At 45.7% G+C, this 21,307-nt stretch overlaps 1 protein-coding gene across 1 annotated transcript; it reads right to left on the bottom strand.

Annotated features, from left to right (window-relative positions):
- Nucleotides 1-474: 474 nt before the first annotated feature.
- FAM174B (family with sequence similarity 174 member B) lies at nt 475-20,116 on the bottom strand. The gene is made up of 3 exons (XM_026104350.2): nt 19,762-20,116; nt 11,194-11,325; nt 475-4,345 (listed from the first exon to the last, which is right to left on the bottom strand). Exons 1-3 carry the CDS (start codon nt 20,034-20,036, stop codon nt 4,342-4,344), a joined length of 411 nt encoding a protein of 136 aa, XP_025960135.2. The 5' UTR covers nt 20,037-20,116; the 3' UTR covers nt 475-4,341.
- Nucleotides 20,117-21,307: the final 1,191 nt, after the last annotated feature.

The following is a 21,307-nucleotide window of genomic DNA, read 5'->3' as shown; positions in this document are numbered from 1 at the left end:
TGAAAGCTGTAAGGCAAAACTGCTTCAGAGACAGGGAAGCTTGTGGCACACGAGACTGCACTGGAAAGGAGTCTAGGTACCCCAGGGAGGAGATGTGGCTTGACTTGCTGCACTTGGCTTGCAGTCTGGGAAAATGGAGCAGGCCTGTGGGCTGCAAATGCTGCAGGTGTGGCTGCATGTACTGAGTTATGTTCCCTATCACAGTCTTTGTCTGTTGGATGGAGAAGTAAGCTTAGCTTCTGGATGGGGACTCAGCGCAATTAAATAATTTTCTTCCATGCTGTGAAAAACAGTCCCCCTACCTCGTCATATGCTGCTGGTCTGGCTGGGGCTCACTGGCCAAGGGGCTTGCACTGCAGGTACTGGCAGCCCTCTGCAACGAAGGATCACACAAGGCTCTCTTAAACTGGTTGAACTTCAACAGGCAACAGCCCCATCCCCGTTCCCTCTCTGAACACAACACTCAACAAAGGGGAATTTCAAGAACATGTTTAATGATGGCAGTTTCTACTGAAACATGAGATGTTCATTGAAACTTGTCTTACCAATTTTTCTTAAAAAAGTAGTTTTGGTCACAATGACAAATTCTCTTAAACATTTCTTTAAACAAAGTTCAAGCACTTTCACAAAATGAAATGCATGGGTCCTGATAAGTCATGCAAAAACTCCTCTAACAAAAGAAAAACGATTAATGAAAACCATAGCCCACAACCCTGCAGAGATTATACCACATACAGTGAATTAGAGGAAACAGTTATGAGCAAATCATTCAAATGCATTAGTGTTTGTTATACTTCTACAAGTCAGTTTGGGTGTAGGATAAGCATTGACATGTGTACAAGTTAGCCTTCTAGACAAGTGTTTGCAGTCATCTCCACATCTGCCAGGGGAAAAAAGAAAAACAAAACCAAAGCTGTCCGTGCACTTCTGACTTAATTCTACTGGCAAGCATGGCATGCTAACTTCTCACTTCTCAAATGAAACCTCCACTGACAGGGCTGTGGTTTGAGTAAAGAAGCAGCAGTTCTGTGCAGGGTTCTTCCTTCATGGCACAGCATGCACAAAGAGGACAGCCTCTAATTTGCTTGCTCTGTTTGACTGTGCTACTAGTTAGTGGATTTTGCAAGCAGTGAGCTGAGCTACAGGCAGACATCTATAATAATGTTTCTCATTTTCTGTAACAAAATATGCCTTCAAAAACACTCTTGAACAAAGCAAGCTTGACTATGCAACACAAAACAGCAGCAAATACTAAGACATGTTACAGTCACAATTGGATTAATTCTGCAGTGTAAGATACACAGAACATTAAAGTAAAACATTCATGTAGTGGTTAATGGCTTTTTCTTTTCCAATGGACTCCTAGACCTATTTCAACCCAAAGATCCAAATTATTAAAACTATGTTTTAAACTAATTCCTACCATTAAAAAAATATTCATATATATACTATTAGATGAGTCACATCAAGTGCTCTTAAAATCTTAACTAAATATAGCTATAGAATATTTATCTAGACACTTTAAATCACATACAGCAACTTCTGTAGAGAGGTAAACACTGCCTCACATTTGCAACAGCAACTGAGCATCAAACCAAGCATTCAGGTTCGTTTTAAAGACCGTGAACAACTGGCGAGGTGGGTCTTGTTTTCCACCAAGCAGCTGCCACTTCCCTCCAAGCACTCATTAGCTTATGGCACATGGCTTGGGACCTTCCAGAGGAGCCAAAGACTTCCAGAGGCAGTTGGGCACCTTCAGCATCTTAAAACAAATGTCTTCAATCAACATGGCCCCCATCCAATACTGAGAGTCAGTCGTGCTATTGAGAGTCAGTTGTGCTATGGAAACAGTGCGATTCTTAGCCACAAGCAAGTGGAGCAGATGGCCTTTTGCCAGCCAAGCTCAGCACGGGACCTGGCTGGATCTACTAAAGTCAGTGGAAAAACTCCTGCAAACTTCAAGAGCTGACTCCTTCTCGGAAAGAAGTACCCTTCATACACTCTTACATCTCATCTCTTTCCTACGTAACTAGGGTTTGTCTCTCCTTTGTGAAAACAAACTTTCATTCACTCTCCGCTGCTCTTCCAGAGTGCCTGATGCTCAGCTTAACGCGTTTGGCATGAGCATGGACACAAACATGCTGCCATGGTGTTTGCTCAGAGGGCAGCCACTTTGTGCTATCTCCCCTTCAGCAAATGCAAACAGAAGCTTTTAACCTGTCTTTCCTCTCAGAATTGCCACTTTTACTTCAAAAAGACTCAGTCTGCCTAAGAAGTTCGATCTCTGCTCTTCAAAGCTCTCTAATCCTGAACAGATACTGTATTTCCCTCAGAATCATCTAGCCTAAATCTGTAACATGTTTTACTGGTGGGGAGAAAAAGAAATCCCCCAATTAAATCTCAACCTGCAGCATCACTCAAGCTACTGGTCACCATGATTCCTACCAGCGAGAACATGGCCTGCTTGGCTCTGGAACCGGTTCCTCCAACACTTACCTCTTAGTTGACATGTTAAATATTGCTTAGTAACAGTAATACAGAATGACTTAAATTCACTCCATGAATGAAAATAATGTAGTATTTTTATATTGCCTTGATGACTAACACTAATGCAACAGTCTGCTGCGGGATTTTTCCACCCAGGCTGAGTGGGCTGGTTGCAGAGCCTTTGCCAAGTCACAGTTAGGGAAAGCGAGCTATGCTAGGGGAAGCGGCTCTGAAAGCACAAGGCTGCTAGAAAATTCCCCTTCACCTCCTTTTACTGCCTGCAGGACCCAAGGGAACTGCTCAGAACTGGCATAGGTAACGGTATCATGACAAAGCAGTTTAATGTTCTCAGCAAGCCTCAAACCTATCAGTCGTCCCCCCTCCCTCCCAAAAAGGCAACTCCCACTGCAAGGATGGTGGTTTGCCAGATACGCTGCAGTCTCCTGGAGGGGTTGGAACTGCAAGAGGCTGCTACAGGCTCAAGCAAATGGTGGGACAATCCTAAAACAATTAGAAATCACGCAATCCCCAAGAAAAGCAAGGTTCCAGCCAGCTTAAAAACCCAAAGGAAATAAAGGTATTAAAGGGTGCAGGAAATGGAAAATAAACGGGTCAAGGAGAACTCTCCTGTGGTTACGTTTTAGGAAAACCACAAAGTAGAGGAACTGAGCTAGTTACTTCTGCCCTTTCTAGCAATGGCCTGGAATGTATGTGAGCTTGTGGTCTCCTTTGTGCAATCCATCCAGATGGTGGTAATCTAATTCCTGGAGTGCCGTCCCGCTGCTCTGACCTCTGCAGCATGAAGCATAGCACAGAGTAAGGGTTAGAAATACATCCTTGAGTTAAATGGGATTGGTCAGGCAGGTAGTAGGGAAAAACTTCCAGTTTGATACAGATAATCTTATTTACATGAAACTTGCACGAAAAATAAGCGATGTTGTCTTTCTGCAATCTAGCCATTTCACGTGAGGACTCTGGTGTTAGGTAATATAGATGACTGGTAGATAAGTTACAGCAAGCACAGGACACAGGATGGTATAAAATGCTATTTTACTCCCTGTGGAAGGGCAGAAAATTACAAAAATATATCTTCTTTAATCCAATATTGTTGTAGTTTAGAGCATGCCTGATTCTTCCTGTTTCCCTGTGGTCTCATTTATTTAAGTTGGTCTGATCAGAGCTCCTTGGGACAATGAGAATGTAATCATGAAAGTTTAGTGCAATTGTTTAAAAAAAAAAAAAAAAAAAAAAAATCAGTAGCAGGTCATGAAAATTTTCATGAGTCAACCTCTTACCTCCCCACCCCCATCAAAAAGCCCTACACTAAACATAATGTGGCATTTCAGCATGGCTTACATTATCACTTTAGACAATAAGTCACTTCTGTGAGGCCCAGAAAAACACACCTGATCTTTAAACATATGATCTGTTTAACAGTGACTGAAGTACTGAATTAAAATTTTAGAAAATAAGTCCCTGGGGCAGCTTTGTTCAATCTTCTTTTTCATCCTCCTTCTACAAAACATTTTTAGATCATAATGAGCTGCAAGTCAGTACACAGGGCTGCATCTCTTCATGCTTTAGTGACATTGCAACCTCTTTAAGAGAGCTGAGTCTGGAAGGAGGAACTCTAGTCATTCTAACATAGTAGTTTGGAAACCAGGGAACTGAATGGTGACATTTTGGTCAGAAGATCCACAACCTGCTGTACAAACAGCACCTCGGAGGAGGTGAGGCTTGTTTTGGTTTTAACGCTGCAGAGATGAAAGCCTTCCCTTTCACAGTCATGGCTTCAGCAGGTCCTTCGACAGCAGAATGACATCTTGCAGGGCACCAACGCGCCACAGAACTGCTTTACCTGGAGAGCAGGGAGAATTAATACAGTTGTAGAAGATTTGCAATTAAATAGCTCACAGGCAGAGATGAGAGCTGGTGTGCAAGGTGGAAAAAACAAAAAGCCACAAAAGAACAGACAGCATTATTCATTCTGATTGCTATCAGTTCCCTCCAGCAGTTGATTTCCATGGTGATATTGGACACTGATTTGAAGTTAACTCCATGCTGGGAGAAGCTAGACCAAGCAAAGAAAAAAAGCAGAGTTACATCAGACAAGATCCTAATGTGGAAAGATGCTGTGACCAGCCTCAGTGCAGACTGGAGAAGGGGGCTGCTATTTCACAGCATGCGAAATGACATCTTAGACCCACTGTTCATTTTCACATCAGTGCAGCCCTGGAAGAGGGTGTCCTATTAATAACCAACACACCTGGACTATCCTACTCGCTATGGATGCTTCCTGACACCCTATTGCTTTAACTGCTTCAGCGTTTTAGAAAAAAAAAAAAAGGAAGTCATCTTAATATGAACTTCTCATACTCTGATGAATAAGGTGAGAGCCCTCCTGCAGGACTGCACTGCTTGTGCATAATTAACTGAACTAGCCAGCAGACTGCTGTGCTCTGTAACAACTGTTACAGCCCAGTGAGGAACAAAACTGGCCTTCAAAACCAAACAAAAAAATGCTTCTTGACCATCTTTCCTCCACTCCTGCAGACCCACGGGAAAACCTTAACAGCAGCACCAAAGCTTTGGCAATTGGTTGCACTTACTATACGTGGCCAAATGAATTAGTGATTTGCACCCCCTTCAAATAAGAATAAATGATAGCCTCCATTTATAAACAACTTGTCACTGCTGCCTGTTTAAAAAAAAAAAAAAAAAAAAAAAGAGCTGCTACAAACTCCAGTGCAATTCACCTAGTGCCATCCAGAATGGCCTGTGACTTTCTCTTGCAAAAATAAGGAAGAAAAAAAATGACAGCTGCCCCCTTGAGAGTAAACACCTTGCTGAAGCAAGCAGACAATACCGTGCTCTGAGAGTTGCGCACACAGGTATACTCTGGAAAGGGCAAATTCAAAGAGAAGACACCAATATTGCAACTTGTATATCTTGCAGAGAGACTCCCAAAAGATTCAAGCACATCAAAGGCTGAGCCCTGCAACGGCAATGAAGATATTTTCACGCAGCTTAGTGCTATCAGTCCCTGGGAAAGGGGTGAATCCAGAATGATGTGTGTTACACCAGCCTTTACATGTAGTGCATCTTTCCTCTGAAATGTCCTGGAAGCTCTCAAAAGCCCTTTAGTACAACAATGACTGAATAAATGTTATTGTCCCCTTCCCTCTGCCTGCCTCCCCCGCTTACACATAAATCTTTTTGCCTTCAAGGGCACTTTGGAAGATACAATCCTAAAATGCTTCTTTGTCCAGCTGGGGCTGCTGCTATTAGAGGGGAAAAATGACAATCCATGTGGAATACAAACAGAGGAATTTCACTTAGCTTTACAGGATGAAGGGAGGTTTCAATCTGCCCCAAGAAACACTTGTGGCTTTCTTTCAGTGCTTATTTAGGAGTCTGACATCTGGTTTGGGAAATTTCCAGCTCTGGTATTTAAATTCCAAGTTCTTCCTCAACTCCGGACTCTCACGCGGCATGTAGCGCCCTGGAATCGAAACGCTCCGCGGGGATGGTTATGAAACTCACCCAGCTGAGCCTAGCAAGCGCAGTAAGAACAGATTGCACTGCCTCTGAAATAGCCGCGCTTCAGCGGGGAGAGGAGACGCTGCTGAATATTCCACGTTACTGAAGTGCCTCCAAAGCCTTCCATGTACAAGGCGCAATAGAATTTATTCAGTGCTTGTTTTCAATTTTCTATTGAAGCTGACAAGAAATCCCCCAATGAGCCACACTAGAGTTAATAAGCTTAATAACCTAACAATTTTAATTACCTTTTCAGAAACTGGTTCTTTTTGCAACTGTTCTGACTTCTTTACTCTTATTACACAAAAGAGTGCTCTGTGACGAGGGTGGATACTAACACCAGTGTGTTGGGGGATTTTGCCTGCAACCTACCACCTTTATTTCACTCTTCTCGACTATCACAAGGTACCAACTGTCTGATGAATCAATGATTGAGCACCACCAAGTAGAAGATCGTGAAACCTGTGCAACTTTCTACCATCTTTCTGAAACACAGTGTTAAAGCAGCAACTAGGAGAAGGAAATTTTAAAATCAAGATCTATGGGGATGAGAGAGAGCACGTACAGGATGGAGTTTGGTTTCCCACTGCCTCATTTTCCAAGGTTTACAGCAAGTGCAATCACCTAATGAAACATGAAAAAGTATCTGACATCTGGAAAATGATGACCAACCTAGACCCCCTAGCTAAAAATTGATTCAACAGAGATCTTCCAGCCTCCAGCTGCACAGACTGGGTCAGAGTTGGTGATCAAGAAACAAAAACCCTCTCCATATTCCATATGCTTTCTTTGTATAGCTCTATACCAATTTCAGAAAAATTCTTCAACTCTTTATCCTAATGCCTCTTTTAAAATAAGAGCAAACACAAACAGAAAACCCTCCTCCAAAAAAAAAAAAAAAAAGAAAAGAGAAAAGAAAAAGGTTTTCATGAGGCTTTTGAAGGTGGTGCTAATGCCTAAGTGATTTGGCATCTTTGCTCTATGACAATCTTTGATTTACGCTTTCAGCTTCTTGTCACACAGAAACTGTGCTCTCAGGATTAGAGGAGCCATTGACAGAACTGCTTCCCTGCTACTGAAATGAGATTGCAAAAGGGGCATCTAATCCAGTACACACAGGCTCCTGTTTCTGTCAAAGGCAGGCAGTGGGTGGCTTTGCATCCACAGAAGGGATGGTGTTTGGTTAAGATTTTGAAGTGGTCTCATTAGCCTGCTTTGCGGAAGGAAGGTGGTTATTTCTCACTGCTCCACAGCCCAAGGGAAGTGGGGGGTGGAATCTACAGGGAACGCAAAATGTTAAAGCATCCCAAAAAAACATAACAACCTTCGTTGAACAGCCCAATTTACACTGTCTGCTGTTCTTTGATGCCTCATGTAAGGCTGGAAACATACATACAAGGACAAAGCATTAAAGGAGAGAAAATTAACTGGATGCGAACAATTGGAGAGGTATATGTCACTTCTCCCCTGCTGCTGCTAGTCAGTGACGGCCTTTTAATTAGACTGCTGTTTGCATTATGTGGGGGGGAGAGCACAGAATCTTAATTACTCCCCCAAACACAGGAGCAAGCGTCTGTGCAGTTCCTTCAGCGGCATGGAGGGGAACCTCAAACAGAGCCTATCCACATCCTCCTCAGCGAAGATTTACGCTACAAACTCAAAATGAGACTCTGTTTACAAGCTGTGTTTCAGCCATAGGAGTAGGTTAATACCGCAATCATGTACTTACTGTTATGCATGAGAGGTACCTAATGTCATGGTGCTCCAGGCCAGCTCTTCAGATTTTCCCCTACTGCCATGCTGCTGGTAACCCTAGTGATCTGAAAGCATGTTTGTCTTATAGTGCTGATGAGTAACGCTTGAACTGAATAATGCCCACAGTGCATCAACAGCCAACACATCCCTTCAACATTGCTCTTTTTGAAAAACTGGTTCCCTTTCCACTGCATTCTAATGTTCTCTCAAAAGACCATCTTTTAAAAATACTTTGGGCACTTTCCCAGTGGACAGCACGGAGCAAAAGCTATTGCAAATCAGACTTTCTAGAATATGTACTAGTTCCCTCATAGTTTCACAGCCTTTAAATAAACACTGAACAAGTCAAAAGATTACAGATAATCTCACATGATATTCTGGAGCCAGAGAGACTTTGAAGACTTTAGGTTTGAATGACTATGGACAGCTGGTTTTTAATGTAGATATGGCAGTGTATACATTACAAAATTGAATGATAGGTAGTCCAGTTAATTGGCAGATATTTCGGTACCAGTGTGTTGCAAAGAAATAAAGAATTAAGAAAATCAGAGTACTGACTCTCGTCAGCCATGGCACTACACCAGTGGGTCCTTGCGCAGCACAGGGCTGTATTGGGTTCAGCCTCTCCAAAAGCAATCCCAGTAACGGTACAACCACCAAAGCACTTGAGTGTGTGAAGCAGCACCTTGCCAAGGGTCGCTGAGCAGACAGGGGCCAGAGACCTGCTGTACCCTTAGGCCAAGTAAGTGTTGCTCCTAGGAGGCTGATTGAATAAAACAGAATGGCTGCCACAGCTGATGCGAAACTGCTGGCAAGCAGGCACCTTCCTTTGAATATGAAAAATAAATACATAAAAGCACAGGATATTCTAGCCTGTGGGTATTTGTCAGGAGATGCCTGTCACTCCTTGGTCCCCTTTCAGAACTGCTTCCAGGTTACTGCAGCTCATTACATGTTGTTTTAGTTAGCTAATAAGCTGAAACAGCAGTATCTTCCCATTCCTTATGTATCATGACACCTCTGCAAGTTCACTCAGTATGGCTGCACTTTGTTGGAGCTTTTTTTGAGATAATGAAGAGGGGAAGCAGTTTCCACGAAGCAGCAGTTAAAGAGGGCTCCTTTAAGACTGTAGGCATTGGTGAATATCCAAAACAACCCTGTAGCTCCAGTTGTGCGGCCACCTACGTGTATTTATAACTCCTATTATTCATAGAGAGGCTGTGAAGATACCTCCCCTTATACTACCTTCCTGAAATATGCATCCAGCTGCAAAGAGCAAAGGAAGCCTTAGATGGCACAAGGCAGCTCTTTCCTGGAGGCTGGGTTGCAGCGGGGGAGCCCTGTCCAAAGCCCTGTTAGAAGTTCAGTCACTGACACACAGAGGACACACCTGAGACACTGTTTCTGCAGCTCCACCTCTCTCTCTCCCTTCTGAACACAAGTGCCTATGAAGAACCTCTTGACCATATCAATGGTCAAACTCAGCGATTCAAATTTGGAAAGAAATGTCTTTAATGGTGACAGGAGGCAGAAACTGGGGATGTAGTCTCTGAGATGCACAAAGGAACCACAGAGCTTGATACTTCTCGTGGCAAACATATCCTCAGAGCAGCTTTCCTATGCTCCGTTCTGCTAAAGGGTTGTCTGTAAGATGGTATCACCCTCTAGACTGAGGTAGCTCTGTTTGAGCTAAAAAACATATGTCTAAAGCAGCAAAGATTTCTGAAAAATGTGGAATTTAATAGCTGTTGCACTGGGGGAGAGGAGGAATACCCGCAGCTGAAGAGTGGACAGGTTGGCGAAGAATCAGAAACCCCACTGTCTCTGAATAGAGCATGATGCAAGGTGAAGAGCCGTTTGTCCTGCTAAGGAACCCAAGAAGGCTCAATAACTTCTGTGAAAGCATCAGTGCAGTGCGTGCTCCGGGGGAGCAAAGGCAGGTAACACGACTACAGCCCTCTCATGAGTCAGACTGTTTCCAGCAACTCTCCTCTTTGTTCATCTAGTGCTCTACTATTAGACATCTTTTCCTGAAACACTGCCATGACTGAGAGTCTTCTGCTCTCTGTCTTCAGAAAAAAATCCCTCTGATCTTGCTACCAAAAGTTCACAGAGAAAAAGTACTCAGTTATTTCCACTCGGTTAAGAGGAAGAGGAGCAGGAGACACAGTTAAAGTAGGCCACAGAGAGAGAAATTTACTCTCCACTCCAGGCTTAACGAAGCCCAATCCCAAAATAAAAGCTGCCTGAGAAACAGCACACCTGAAGTCATTAGTGCAAACACAGACAAGCTACAGAGAGCGGCAACTCAGGCAGGGATGGACAGGAATCTTCTAATTCAGGAACTAATTATTTACACATCACAGTGCGATTGACACCCCTTTGTTCTGTGGTTTCCAACTCTTGCCTGACTTTCATAGAGAAATAATGTGGTTATTTTGAAGACGGCCAGCAGAGCGTGCGGTGGTATGTGTTTTAGATGCTGGAATATTTGTGCTTAGAACAGATGTGTTGTTCCCCTTCTCCAAAGACAGGAGATGGGCAACATGAGTAAAGTCTGTTAAATCTCCAGTTATGAGCTGCTGAGAGCTTCAATTTTATAATTAGTAGGGCTTATTTCAGCCAAAGAGACACAGATTTTAAAATAGGCCTTATTTGGATGAGAATGCAACTCTAGTGTTATAGATAGTTTGATGCAAACAAAAATAAGAGGCGCAGATACCCTGATGCCGTAAATCAATGTGCAGAACCCTTATGTGCTGAGTGGTTGCTATAAATTTCTTGCCCAGTATAGGCACCAAAAGGTTTGGGCTGTAATACCACTTCCATCTTAAAAAGACAAACGCATTTAATGAAAGTTTGTTGCTAAGCGGCAACTGTTAATAGCACTGGTGAGGGACAAGAGTCCTTCCTTTGCCACAAAAAAACATGAGAGCATGCCCAGACCCAGAGGTCGGGGGAGATGTGCCCCTATTTCCCTCCCAGCCTTACTGCAATAACAGTGCCTGGGAAAACAGCCCTTGACACACAGTCCTCCGTCTGGTGTGCGCGTGTGTGTGTACATGACCTTGCACAGGAACAACTGGCCACAAGAACTGCCTAAGCAGGAAAATTCAGGCTGTTAGACCTTGTTAACTATTTAGGGCACATGTGTCCTGCTGTGCCGCTCCGCAGAGGAGAGTGGAGGGCAGAGAGCCTAGGGATAGTGATATGGTTATTGTCAGAGCAGAGGAGCACAAAGTGGCTGCGTGCTGAGAAACCAGGCACGGGAGAGCGATGAGGCTCGGGCAGAGTGACAGGGAGATTACGACTGCCTCATGTCTGTCAAGCAGGCACGACCGAGAAAAAAGATCTGCCTTCCCCAGCAAGAGCTCAGCGAGCACCCTGAACCGGCCAGGCTCACGGCAGTACCTGTATTTCACATCAAACACTGTCGAGTCTTCATCCTCGTCGTCTTCTTCATTCAGAGGAGCCATTTCTACCCGCTCGGCTGGAGTTGTGATTATGTCATACTTCCTGGTCTTCTTAATCCTCTTGCCAGACCTGAAACACAGAGGTGGGGAGGAAAGGCTCGTGTTTACAGAGGAGGCCAACCGTGTTCCCTAGGGACATGGCCCACCAACACCGGAACTGTGGCCCGTTGATAGAGACTCCCCAGATGCTCAGGCTGCGGAGCCAGCCTGCGTCCCTTCCCCTGCCTTTCCAGAGCCCCTGTTCCTGCCTGTCAGCGTAGAGCACAGTTTCTTGTCAATGGCAATCCAGATCAACATCAGTCTTTCAGCTGCTGACAAACCAGACAGCGATCCTTTGGTGTCCGGGGCAAGCACGCGAGCGCAGCAGCCCACCGTGTCCTCCTGCTGCTATGCTCAATAAGTCAGATGCAGCCTTAACCAGCAGAAGCAGCCAAAGGATTAGGGAACACGATTAGATGAGAAAACCCAAGTTAAACCCTACTGAGACAAGGTAATACTCAAGGCAGGATTATAAAGAGCCAAGGGGTAGGTGGTGCTTGGGTACAAGCAGCCCGCTCCCTTCTTTTCTGGGTATCAAGCCAAGCTCAAGACTCCCGGAGAAACAACCTTTAGCCTTGTCTGAGGAGTTTTACACCTGGCAGTGCATAAGTGCTGTGAAAAACAATCAGCTGCAATTTAAAGACAAGCTGTTCCTACCACCTCTTCTATAAACACCAGCCTTACATTTCTTTAGAAATGGAGATGCTCAAATGCCTGCATGACCTGTTTTGTGAGATCTGTTTTCTAATACGTGCTTTCAGTTAACCATTTGGTGCATGGCTTTTCAGCTAATTCTCTTCCTCTAGCTTGAATTGTGGGGGACCTTCTTACTTCACCGACTGCTTTAATAGGGATTAGGAGGTTCACACTGCTCACGTATAAATTCAGTCTTGGAGTCATACCAGCACATATTTAATGTATGTTAAAGAAGGTATTGACATGTACAGCTAGCTTTGGGGAAGAAGAGAGGATGATTTTAGTTAACAAACTGCCCAATTTTTCCCCTTGACCTTTTATAGAATGGAAGGGGCAACTGCCAAGCATGAAAGGGGAGCTGGTGCAGGCACAAGCAAGCACCCCCTAATTTCTAGTAATAGCAACTCCTGCTCAGAGCAGACAGCACGTCATGAGCACCCTTTTGCTGTCAAGAAGTCTTGCCCTGGCAAGTCATGCAAGGTGTGTTGGTTTCAACACTGCAATTTTTTGCATCAGGAACTTGCCTTTTAAAAAGCTACCAAGCAGCAGAAACAAGGTGTGAGCATTACAAAGAGACTAGGACTCGAGACCTGTGTTTAAAGGTCTGGTGGATATCAGAGCAAATGATCACAATGGTCCCTTCTAGGCTTAAAATAGAGGAAAGTTACATCTGTGAATGTGAAAGAGCATGACATGAAAGTCTCGGCTCCTCTGCCTACTATTGCTTGGGTGCTTTAGTCCAGGACTGAACAGGTCCTAGCCCTTGGGATGGAGCAGTTTGCATTTCCTCACTGTGCTGAAGACTAAGTTTGCATCAGAAGCAAGAAGAAAGTTGTCTCCTGTCATTTAATCTTCATAGCAATCTGTGCTGCTTTGTCATGTAGAGCACAGGGTGTTTTGTTCTGCTATTACTGTTGTTAAAACAAACAATTTTATATCCAATGCAGTAGGACTCTTAACCCAAGCACTTGAAAATGCTTTTGAAAACACCTCTCTATATCATTCTGCTTCTCAGCCAAGACCTGGCAGCAAAGTGGTGCAGGGAGGTCTCATCTTACAAGTAATGCATTGCTTTTACAAGAAACATTTACTCACGCTGTGAAGCATAAACATATATTAATACTAAAGTGTGTCTAACTGCAGGAACAAATGAAGCATATTGTTACTACTTTGCCCTATATCGCAGTCTGCAATGGGTTTCCATAAGTTCACATTTTCAAAAGCGCCTACCTGCATATCAGGCCTGCCTTGCTGCGAGATATCCACACTCATTTCCTCTCTTGGAAAATATATCTTATTCTATGGAATTTATCTTTCAACACTAATTCTGGAGTGTCTGAAGCACTTACTGCAGAATAGGTATTTTTAGAAATGGAAAATTAGAACCTTTACACCTCCGGCAGTTAATTAGTCTTCTATTTGGGCTACATCTTAAAGAGGACCTGGAGCAGAACTCACAACACAGTGATCTGCTAATCCTCCACAACCCTCGCTTAACCACAGGACTCATTTAGGAAAGGATAGACGTTTGTTTTGTTGCTGGCATTTGGCTAAGCTGCTACAAACATTTGTTTGCAATAGGCAGGGCAATCGGATCTTTCCTTGCCTCTTCTTCCTCAATCAGTTCCACATCATTTTATCTCACTAATGTGTTTATCAGTAATCTGCACTTTTCAGTGGCTCACACTTGTTCAGTTGAACAAGTTCCCCAGGCTTCATAAATACCGAATGAATAATCCGAGCTAACTTTAAAGGAAAACCTTGGGAATCTCCCTATATGCATGCAAAATAAGCCTGTCTGTCAGGAAAGCCTGTTGCATGTTAAAACTACTGAACTTCAGTAGGATCCATTTAATCATCAGTGACTGCAATACAAAAGGAAAAGCACATTGTCCGCTGGGTGGGACATCTTTTGTTTGCAGGCAGACAGCAGAGTCAGCATTGTAGCGTGGGGCAGGAGCTACAGCATACAAATGTTTCATGAACTTTTGAGACCTCTTGGAAAGGATCAGGACGTGTTAGGCCTCGTGGGCAAAAAGAAGAGGCACAACTTTCCAGCTGCATTTGTTTTGCCTTTTTTAAGCAAACAGAGTGCTGGAAGCTGTGTTCAGAGCACGCCCCTTGCATAATGACAAGCTGAAATGCTCCCTGTGTGATTTAGCCTGGGTAGGAGAGGTATGGGTTTCCAGCGCCGAAAACCGTCTTCCACTTAAAAACTGCATTGCTTCTTGCTGTCTACCTTCAGCCACCCCATGGAACTAGCAGGCCTAAGCAGGGGATGCTAAAGGGCTGTGTTGCACACATCGGAGTAGCTGATCATAAGGGTTCCTGATGGCTTTAAAACCCAATCTGAAGCTTACGTTGAATCATCCTGAGGCAAAAAATATATATATAGTGCCAGGGTCCATTAACCTTTCACTTTAGACCCAATATTGTGGGGAGGGATAGCATACAAACATGGGCTGGAGCAGAATGCTGATTTTGTGTGTCTCTATTTTGACTGGGGGCTATTTGGATCAAACACCAGTCATATGCAGCACTGCATCCTCCTTTCTGAGGCATCATGTGGTGGAGTAAATGCCCAAGTCAACTCACTAATTCATTGTGTTATTTATGTCTCTAATCTATTTTAGTCAACAACCCTGATACTTCAAGATAATGCTTCTCTTGACCCAGAGAAAGAGGTCTCAGCATTTCTAATACAGCATTAACACTTTCTGCCTATGGATTCGGAGGGAGAAGACTGCCCGCTGAAAAAAGAGGGGAGAGCGGAGAAAAGAAACCCCAAAAACCCACAAAGCCAGTGGAAGTTTTATTAAGCCAGTTACAACTTTCCTCCTAGAACTGCAGCAATGTTATATAGTGAATGGAATTGGGACCAGTCTATTTGCTGTTAATGGGCTCCCTGGGCAGTTAAAAAAAACTTTATGGAAATATAAACCAGGGGAAGCTCCAGGCTTATTATCGGCTGATGCATTAGACTGGTGATGTTTCATTATTGTTGATCTGTCTGGGTATCTCTGCTCTCTGGATGGTGCTGTATACACAGATATATGTTTCAGGATATACATTTTACTGTAGCAAATTGAAAATGCTGCATTTTCTATCAGTCACATCCTTGAGATAGAACATGTTTGGCCACAAAGAACAGAAGCATCCATTTGCTCAGCTGCACTGCTAATACAAGGGTCAGAGGCTGTGATAGGAATAACTTCAGGAACATCTAAATGAGATATTGTCATAGTTCAATGAAGCAGTGATGCCTGAAAGTAATTAAAATACAGCCACTCATGTCTAGTGGTCAGTACTAGTGCCAGTGTGAACTTTCAAACGTTATGGTGCAGTCAGACCGCTACCATCTGAGATGTGCTCAAGAATTATCCTTGTTTTGTAGGAGATACAGACATACGTGTAATCTACCTAAATTCTTCAAGCCAGTGAATCCTAGAACAAGAAGCAGAATTTATCCTCTGTTCTGACTATTTGCCTCAGAGCTGCAAAGAGCCTAAGATAACATTAGATTGTGAAGCCCTCCCCCCTCCTTCTGCCAATTTGCTGCCATGCTCACATCAAGAATATGCAATCTCTCCAGAGACAAGACCTTTGAGATCCAGGACAAGTGTCTTATTTGTCATTCTCCTCTCTGTGGTCCTAATTAAATTACATGGACCTTACATGAAGTTTTTAATGTGAGGTCCCAAGTCTGAGTTTTTGGTTTGGGTTGGGTTTTTTTTGTTTGTTTGTTTTTTGGTTTTTCCATGTGAGATCACTTGAATGGTGTGTATTTCTTTCCCATTCCTGGCAGCCTTCTTTTCTCTGCTGGAGTACTCTAACCGGCTATAACACGTTCAGTTTACATTCAAACTCTCTAGGGTTAAGCCTTGGATGCCCTGGAGCAATTCCCCAGCTTGCAAAACAATGGGTCTTTATCCTATGATCATATGCTTGAACCTCTCTCCTCAATCTTAGTAATTTATATCAGTTTTGCAGTTACTGAAAAACTAAGTTGCAAATGATATTTGCGGAGGAATCAAAATTTAATTTAATTTTGTTACATGCAACGTAACAAAGCAATGAGTTACAAAACAAGCAGGTAGCTTCTCTCTCAAAGTCTAGACAAATATCAGTCATTTCCAGCTTAAGCTTTGTTCATTCTAGGGCAGGTCAAGACACATAGCAAAGACTATTCGAGTTTTCAGCAACTGCAGCATTGGGTTGTTTTCAGTAGGTGCACAAGCAAAAGTAACTTATCCAGTTTTCCCAGAAGGCATACGGTCTACCAGCGCAGATAGCCACATCTGAAAAATGATGTTTCCTGGAAGCTGATCCTAAGAGTTGTATTGCAGTGAGATGAACTGAGCTGCACCAGGATAAAAAATTTGGTAATTATGGGGACAGAAACGCAAAATCAAAAACACAGATCACAGAGTCCATATTTAGCCCCAGGATCTGTTCATAAGCTGTTTCTAGAAATTGTGTTTCCTGGTAATCCAATCTACCCAGCTATCTGATTGAGAGTAACATGAACTTTGGTCTATTATGGAAATGGTTTTGGTTTGGGAGCATGCAGTGCCCAGGGGTATATGAAAGAAAAAGTCCAGAACTAAGCTTGCCAAAAAAAATTACTGTAACAGATTAGGCTTTGCCACATGCAGACTATTTTGGCTGTACTTCCTGGCCCATAGTAGCCACAGAGAGAAAGGGAAGGGGGAAGGAGGAAATTCAGATCACTCACAGTAATACCACACTCTAAATCACAGGACCATCAAAAGGATTCAAAGCATAACAGTCCTGAAAGGAATGAACAGGCATCTCTGAATGTTTTCTTACACAGTTGGAAAGCTAGAGACGTATCCAACTCTGCTCTAACAAAAAAAAAAAATCAATCTAACATGCCTGTGACAAGACTATCTGGCCACTTCTTAATTTATTTCATCTCTATAATCCATATCTAAAAGGATAATTTACTTCCAGCAATCCAGAGTAATTTCACAGTGAAGGTTTAATCAAAGAATGGAATCCAGCAAAATCTCTTTAAATTGGAATCCATGGCACCTAAAAAATTGCACTGCTTTTGACTAAAGTATCAACAATGCTCTTATTTTGATGGAGAAAGGCTTTACATTTATTGAGGGTGAATCCCTTATCTCTTCTGCAACACAGAACTCTCCTCCAATCTATTTTGTCAGCTCTAAGTGTGACAGGGAACATGCACACCTGTTGGTATTCTTCTCTTATTTTGCAACTCAGATAATTGTGTACAAACAAGTGTTCTTTCAGATTAAAAAAGAAAGTATTCAGAAGCCTAAAGCTTCATCTTCCATTTTCACTTGGGCAGCCTGTTAGAGGAGAGATCTCAGAGGGAATTTTTATGCATCTTTAATGCTGCATTAACTCTGAGCAGTTGCATAACAATGACTTTGGCATGGGAGAATTCATCCAGCCTTCCCAAGGTGACTTGAACCTGGACCTGTTTCGGCTGATTTATTGCATAGGGGAAGGTCTTCAAAGGCTATCGGTTTGTATTCTTTGGCTGGAAATATTCAGGCTTATGCCAGGTGTCCTTGAAACAAACTGTTCTCTCTTTACAGCAAGAAGAAACTGAGGCAGAGGGAATGAAATCTCAAAGAGCTGAAAGAACTGTGACAACTTCATGCTTTTCATTCTGCGCTTAGTTATAGACTTGCTAATTCTAGCTCATACACCTACTTGCAAATTTGTCCATGATGACTTAACAAGGCTGGCAAGTGGGTGATATTGATTTAAAAAAAAAGGAAAAAAATAATCAGTGTTCTACTTGCTTCCCCTTAACGACTTCAGTTTAATGAGCAAATTCACTTGCATTGTCTTTTGCCAGCTATTGAGATGCATGGAAAGAGTTGTTTAGTAAAATACCACCTTGTTTAGAAAAATATCAGTTCTGGTTATCTCAGTCTCTAACTGAACAGTTTATAGTGTTACTGTTGTGAACACTGCCCTTCTTGCACTGAATTACTTCAGAAATAGGAGAACTAGAGAAGTCACCTGCAGCCATCACATATATGCAAAAGAGCTGCTTGAAAAGAGAACAAGGAAGAAATTGCAAACTCCAGCTGTTTTACCGCTTCTGCCACTGGAGCCCTGGCGTGCTCCTCCTCCTTCCTGGAGGAGCTCCGCTTCCTGGAGAGCGAGCTGCTCCACTTTCCAGCCCCTTTCCTGTTGCCCATACCTAGAAGTCAGGAGCGCTGTTAACTCCTGAAGGTTAGTAACCTTCCACTGCAAAGTTAGGCATGAGCAGGCAGCAACTTTGTCAACTGTGTGAGAAAGGAACAGCCTCCAGTGCGCGCTGGGGACTGTAGCCATTACCTTGGAATAAATAATAATTAACACTAACAGTGCCAAATTGAGCTTTAATATTTGCTTTTCTTCTGCTTCAGCCACAAGCCAACTGGGAGACTGGCTCTCTAAGGCAATTGAGTTTAATTTGCTCATGTTCCTCACAGCAGGAGATTTTACACGAGTTTCAAGGGCTGCCAGCATAACTCGAAGCACACGCCAGCACCAACCCGCTTTAGCGGCATGAAGGGCCTGCAGCACGGATAGGCCTGCCGTGGCTCTGCCGCACTGAACGGAGGAGATACAACCAGCCCACCAAGCTGATGCAGACCTCTTCCAGGCTTCCTGCTGGTCACCAGCACTTCTCTCAGCTCCACAAACTATTGGGATTTTTTTCCCCTTTTGTGGTGGGAGTGGGAGGTTGCATCCATCAGCAACTAACCCATCGGAAACACCAAGATGTCCGGTCCTACAGCACCAAGTGTGGTTCCAGTCAAAGTACTGCTGTGGTCTAAAATGACATCTGCTTTTGGTTCTGTTGCATCTCCTCGAGCCAAGTCTATCTGCTTCAGCTTAATTAAAAGGAAAAAAAAGATTGTCTCTTCTACCCAGCATAAGGTACTACACCATCGACACCTGCGTTATCCCGTCTGTGCACACATGCATATATATCCTACGTCATGCTTGGAAAAGGTTACCTGAAACCTGCTGCATTTTTCTGGTTTATTCTAACGCAGAGTAGAGGAAAATGCAAGGAAATCTCTAAGTCTGAGGATTCTGGAGCCTTTATGACTCCTCAGAAGTTTGATGAAATATTTAGTCTTCGAAAGGGTGTTTTACCTCAGGTCAGGCTTTAAAAAGCTTATTGATAGGTGGGAAATTCAATACAGCCTGGAATCCCGAGTCTGCGCGTGGGGGTTCCTGCTCGCCAACGCGGGTGAGCACCGAAAGGCCCCGTCAGCGACGGGATTTTAGCGTCTTTCACTCGGTTTTCAAGACACCTTAGCTGCAGGCCACGCTGGCCCTCGAGGCTTCCCTGAGTCGCCTTCCCCAGCCGGTCCCTTCCTGAGAGCTGCGGCCACGCGGCCCTTTGACCTCCTGCTGCTGCCAATGACGCCAAGGTGGGAAAGCACCGAGCAGCAGCGACGGGAGGCCTGAAGAAGGCTCTGCCGTCCCACCTGGCAGGGGGCCGCCGCCTTGGAGGCTACCCGTCTTGGAGGCTACCCGCCTTGGAGGTCACCCAGAGCGGCCGGGGAGACCTCTCCTCACGCCACAGCGGCCCCCGGGCACCGCGCTTAGACTGGTGGCAGCCCAGAAGGCGGCTCAGCGAGGCGCTTTGTATAGGACACGTTTCTAAGGGGCTGGAGCGAGGCGGAGGAGCGGGAGCAGCGGGGAAGGCTGCGGGCGGCACCTGCAGCCGCGGCGGCGGAGGGGGCGCCGCCGGCGCGGCCCCTACCTGAAGACGCGGAGCAGGAGGCAGGCGATGAGGGCGGCCGTGAGGGCGCAGGCCCCGATGACGGCGGCCTTCAGCGCGGAGAGGTCGCGGAGCAGCGCGGGCACGGGGCTGAGGCGGGCGCCGCTGTGGTTGCCCGGCGCCCCGGCGGGCTCGGCGGGCAGGCGGCTCCCGTTGCCGGCGGGCGGCGGCGGCGGCTCGCGGCTGCCGGGCGCGGCCGGCAGCAGCAGCAGCAGCAGCCAGGCCGGCAGCAGCAGCAGCGGCGCCGCGGAGCGCATCCTGCCGGCTGCGGCCGCCCCCGCGCCGAGCCCCGGAAGGCAGCGCCGGCCCGGCCCGGCGCGGCGCGGCCCGCCTCCCTCCCCCTGCCCTCCCCGAGAGGCGCCGCCTCCCGCGCGCAGGGGCGGCCCGGCCCGGCCCCATCTGCCTCCCGGCCCCGGCGGCTGCGGGCTCGGGGCGCTCGGGCCTGCGCCGCTCGGGGATCGCCGCCCTGCAGCTTCCCTGGGGGCGCCCCCCTCCCCATACCCCCTTCTGCCGGCTCCCGCCTGCGTTCTGCCCCGCTTTACGTTGGCTTTGCCCCGGTTTTGTGCCCGGCCTACGCGGAGCCTCCCCGCTGAGGTTTTTGCCTCGTCCGTGTTGGCCTCCCCTAAAGTCTGTGTCTTGGACGTCGGCTCCCCCCCAGCTTGCCGGGTGCGTGCCTGGTTTGGGCTGGCTTTCCCCAGGGTCTGCGCCCAGTTTATGCTGGCTGCCCCTGGTGTCTCTTACCGGTTTATGTTGGCCTCTCCCAAGGTTCACTCTGCCACGCCTCCCCCAGGGTCTAATCCTGGCCTACGCTGGCCTCCCCAAGGTCTACACCCAGTTTATGTTGGTCTCCCCAAGGTCTATGCCCAGTTTATGCTGGCTTCCCCCCAGTTTCTGGCCATTTCATGGTGGGTCCCCACACACCCATCAGGACCGGTGCGCAGGCGGAGAGGCCCAGCCCAGCTGTCGGGTGCAGCACCCCCTGTCCTGCCCCTTGTCTCTGCTCTCCAGGACCCCAGCTGTATGTTTGGACCCTCGTTTCCAGAGGTCGTGTGTCCGTGGTGTCCCTGGGCTGTGCTGGAGGAATGGAGCAATGGGAAGAGATGAGCCCCAGGGCTACCACCGTTGCTTGTGGCTTCTTCTCTCTTCCCGCTGTGGGGAATTGTTTTCTTTACCGGTGCTGGGTCCGTCTGCAGGGTCATCCCATGTGTTGAAGCGCGTCCTCCCAGCTCAGCCAGAGCTCCCCGACTCCTGGAGCAGTTTAGCTCGGCATGTTCCTCACCCACCTTGCCTCATTTGTTGCCATCATTTTAGGTGAACGCAGCCCATTTTGTTCTAGTATTTCCTATGTTTCTCCTAAACTCACCTACATCCCAAAATTCTCATCTCTTTCAGACCCCAAAATGAACAGGAGAGTATCTGGGTAAGGACTCTAATGACCTTCTCTTAACTCACATGGGGAGAAGCAGCAGGAAGTGGCAAGGTGGGAGGGTCAGAAGAAAGCCTGGTCACATACCCCCAGCAGCTGCAG

Source organism: Dromaius novaehollandiae, chromosome 10 (assembly GCF_036370855.1).
Source record: "Dromaius novaehollandiae isolate bDroNov1 chromosome 10, bDroNov1.hap1, whole genome shotgun sequence".
In the NCBI taxonomy this organism is placed as follows: domain Eukaryota; kingdom Metazoa; phylum Chordata; class Aves; order Casuariiformes; family Dromaiidae; genus Dromaius; species Dromaius novaehollandiae.
This window is presented reverse-complemented; position numbering and strand designations above follow the sequence as displayed.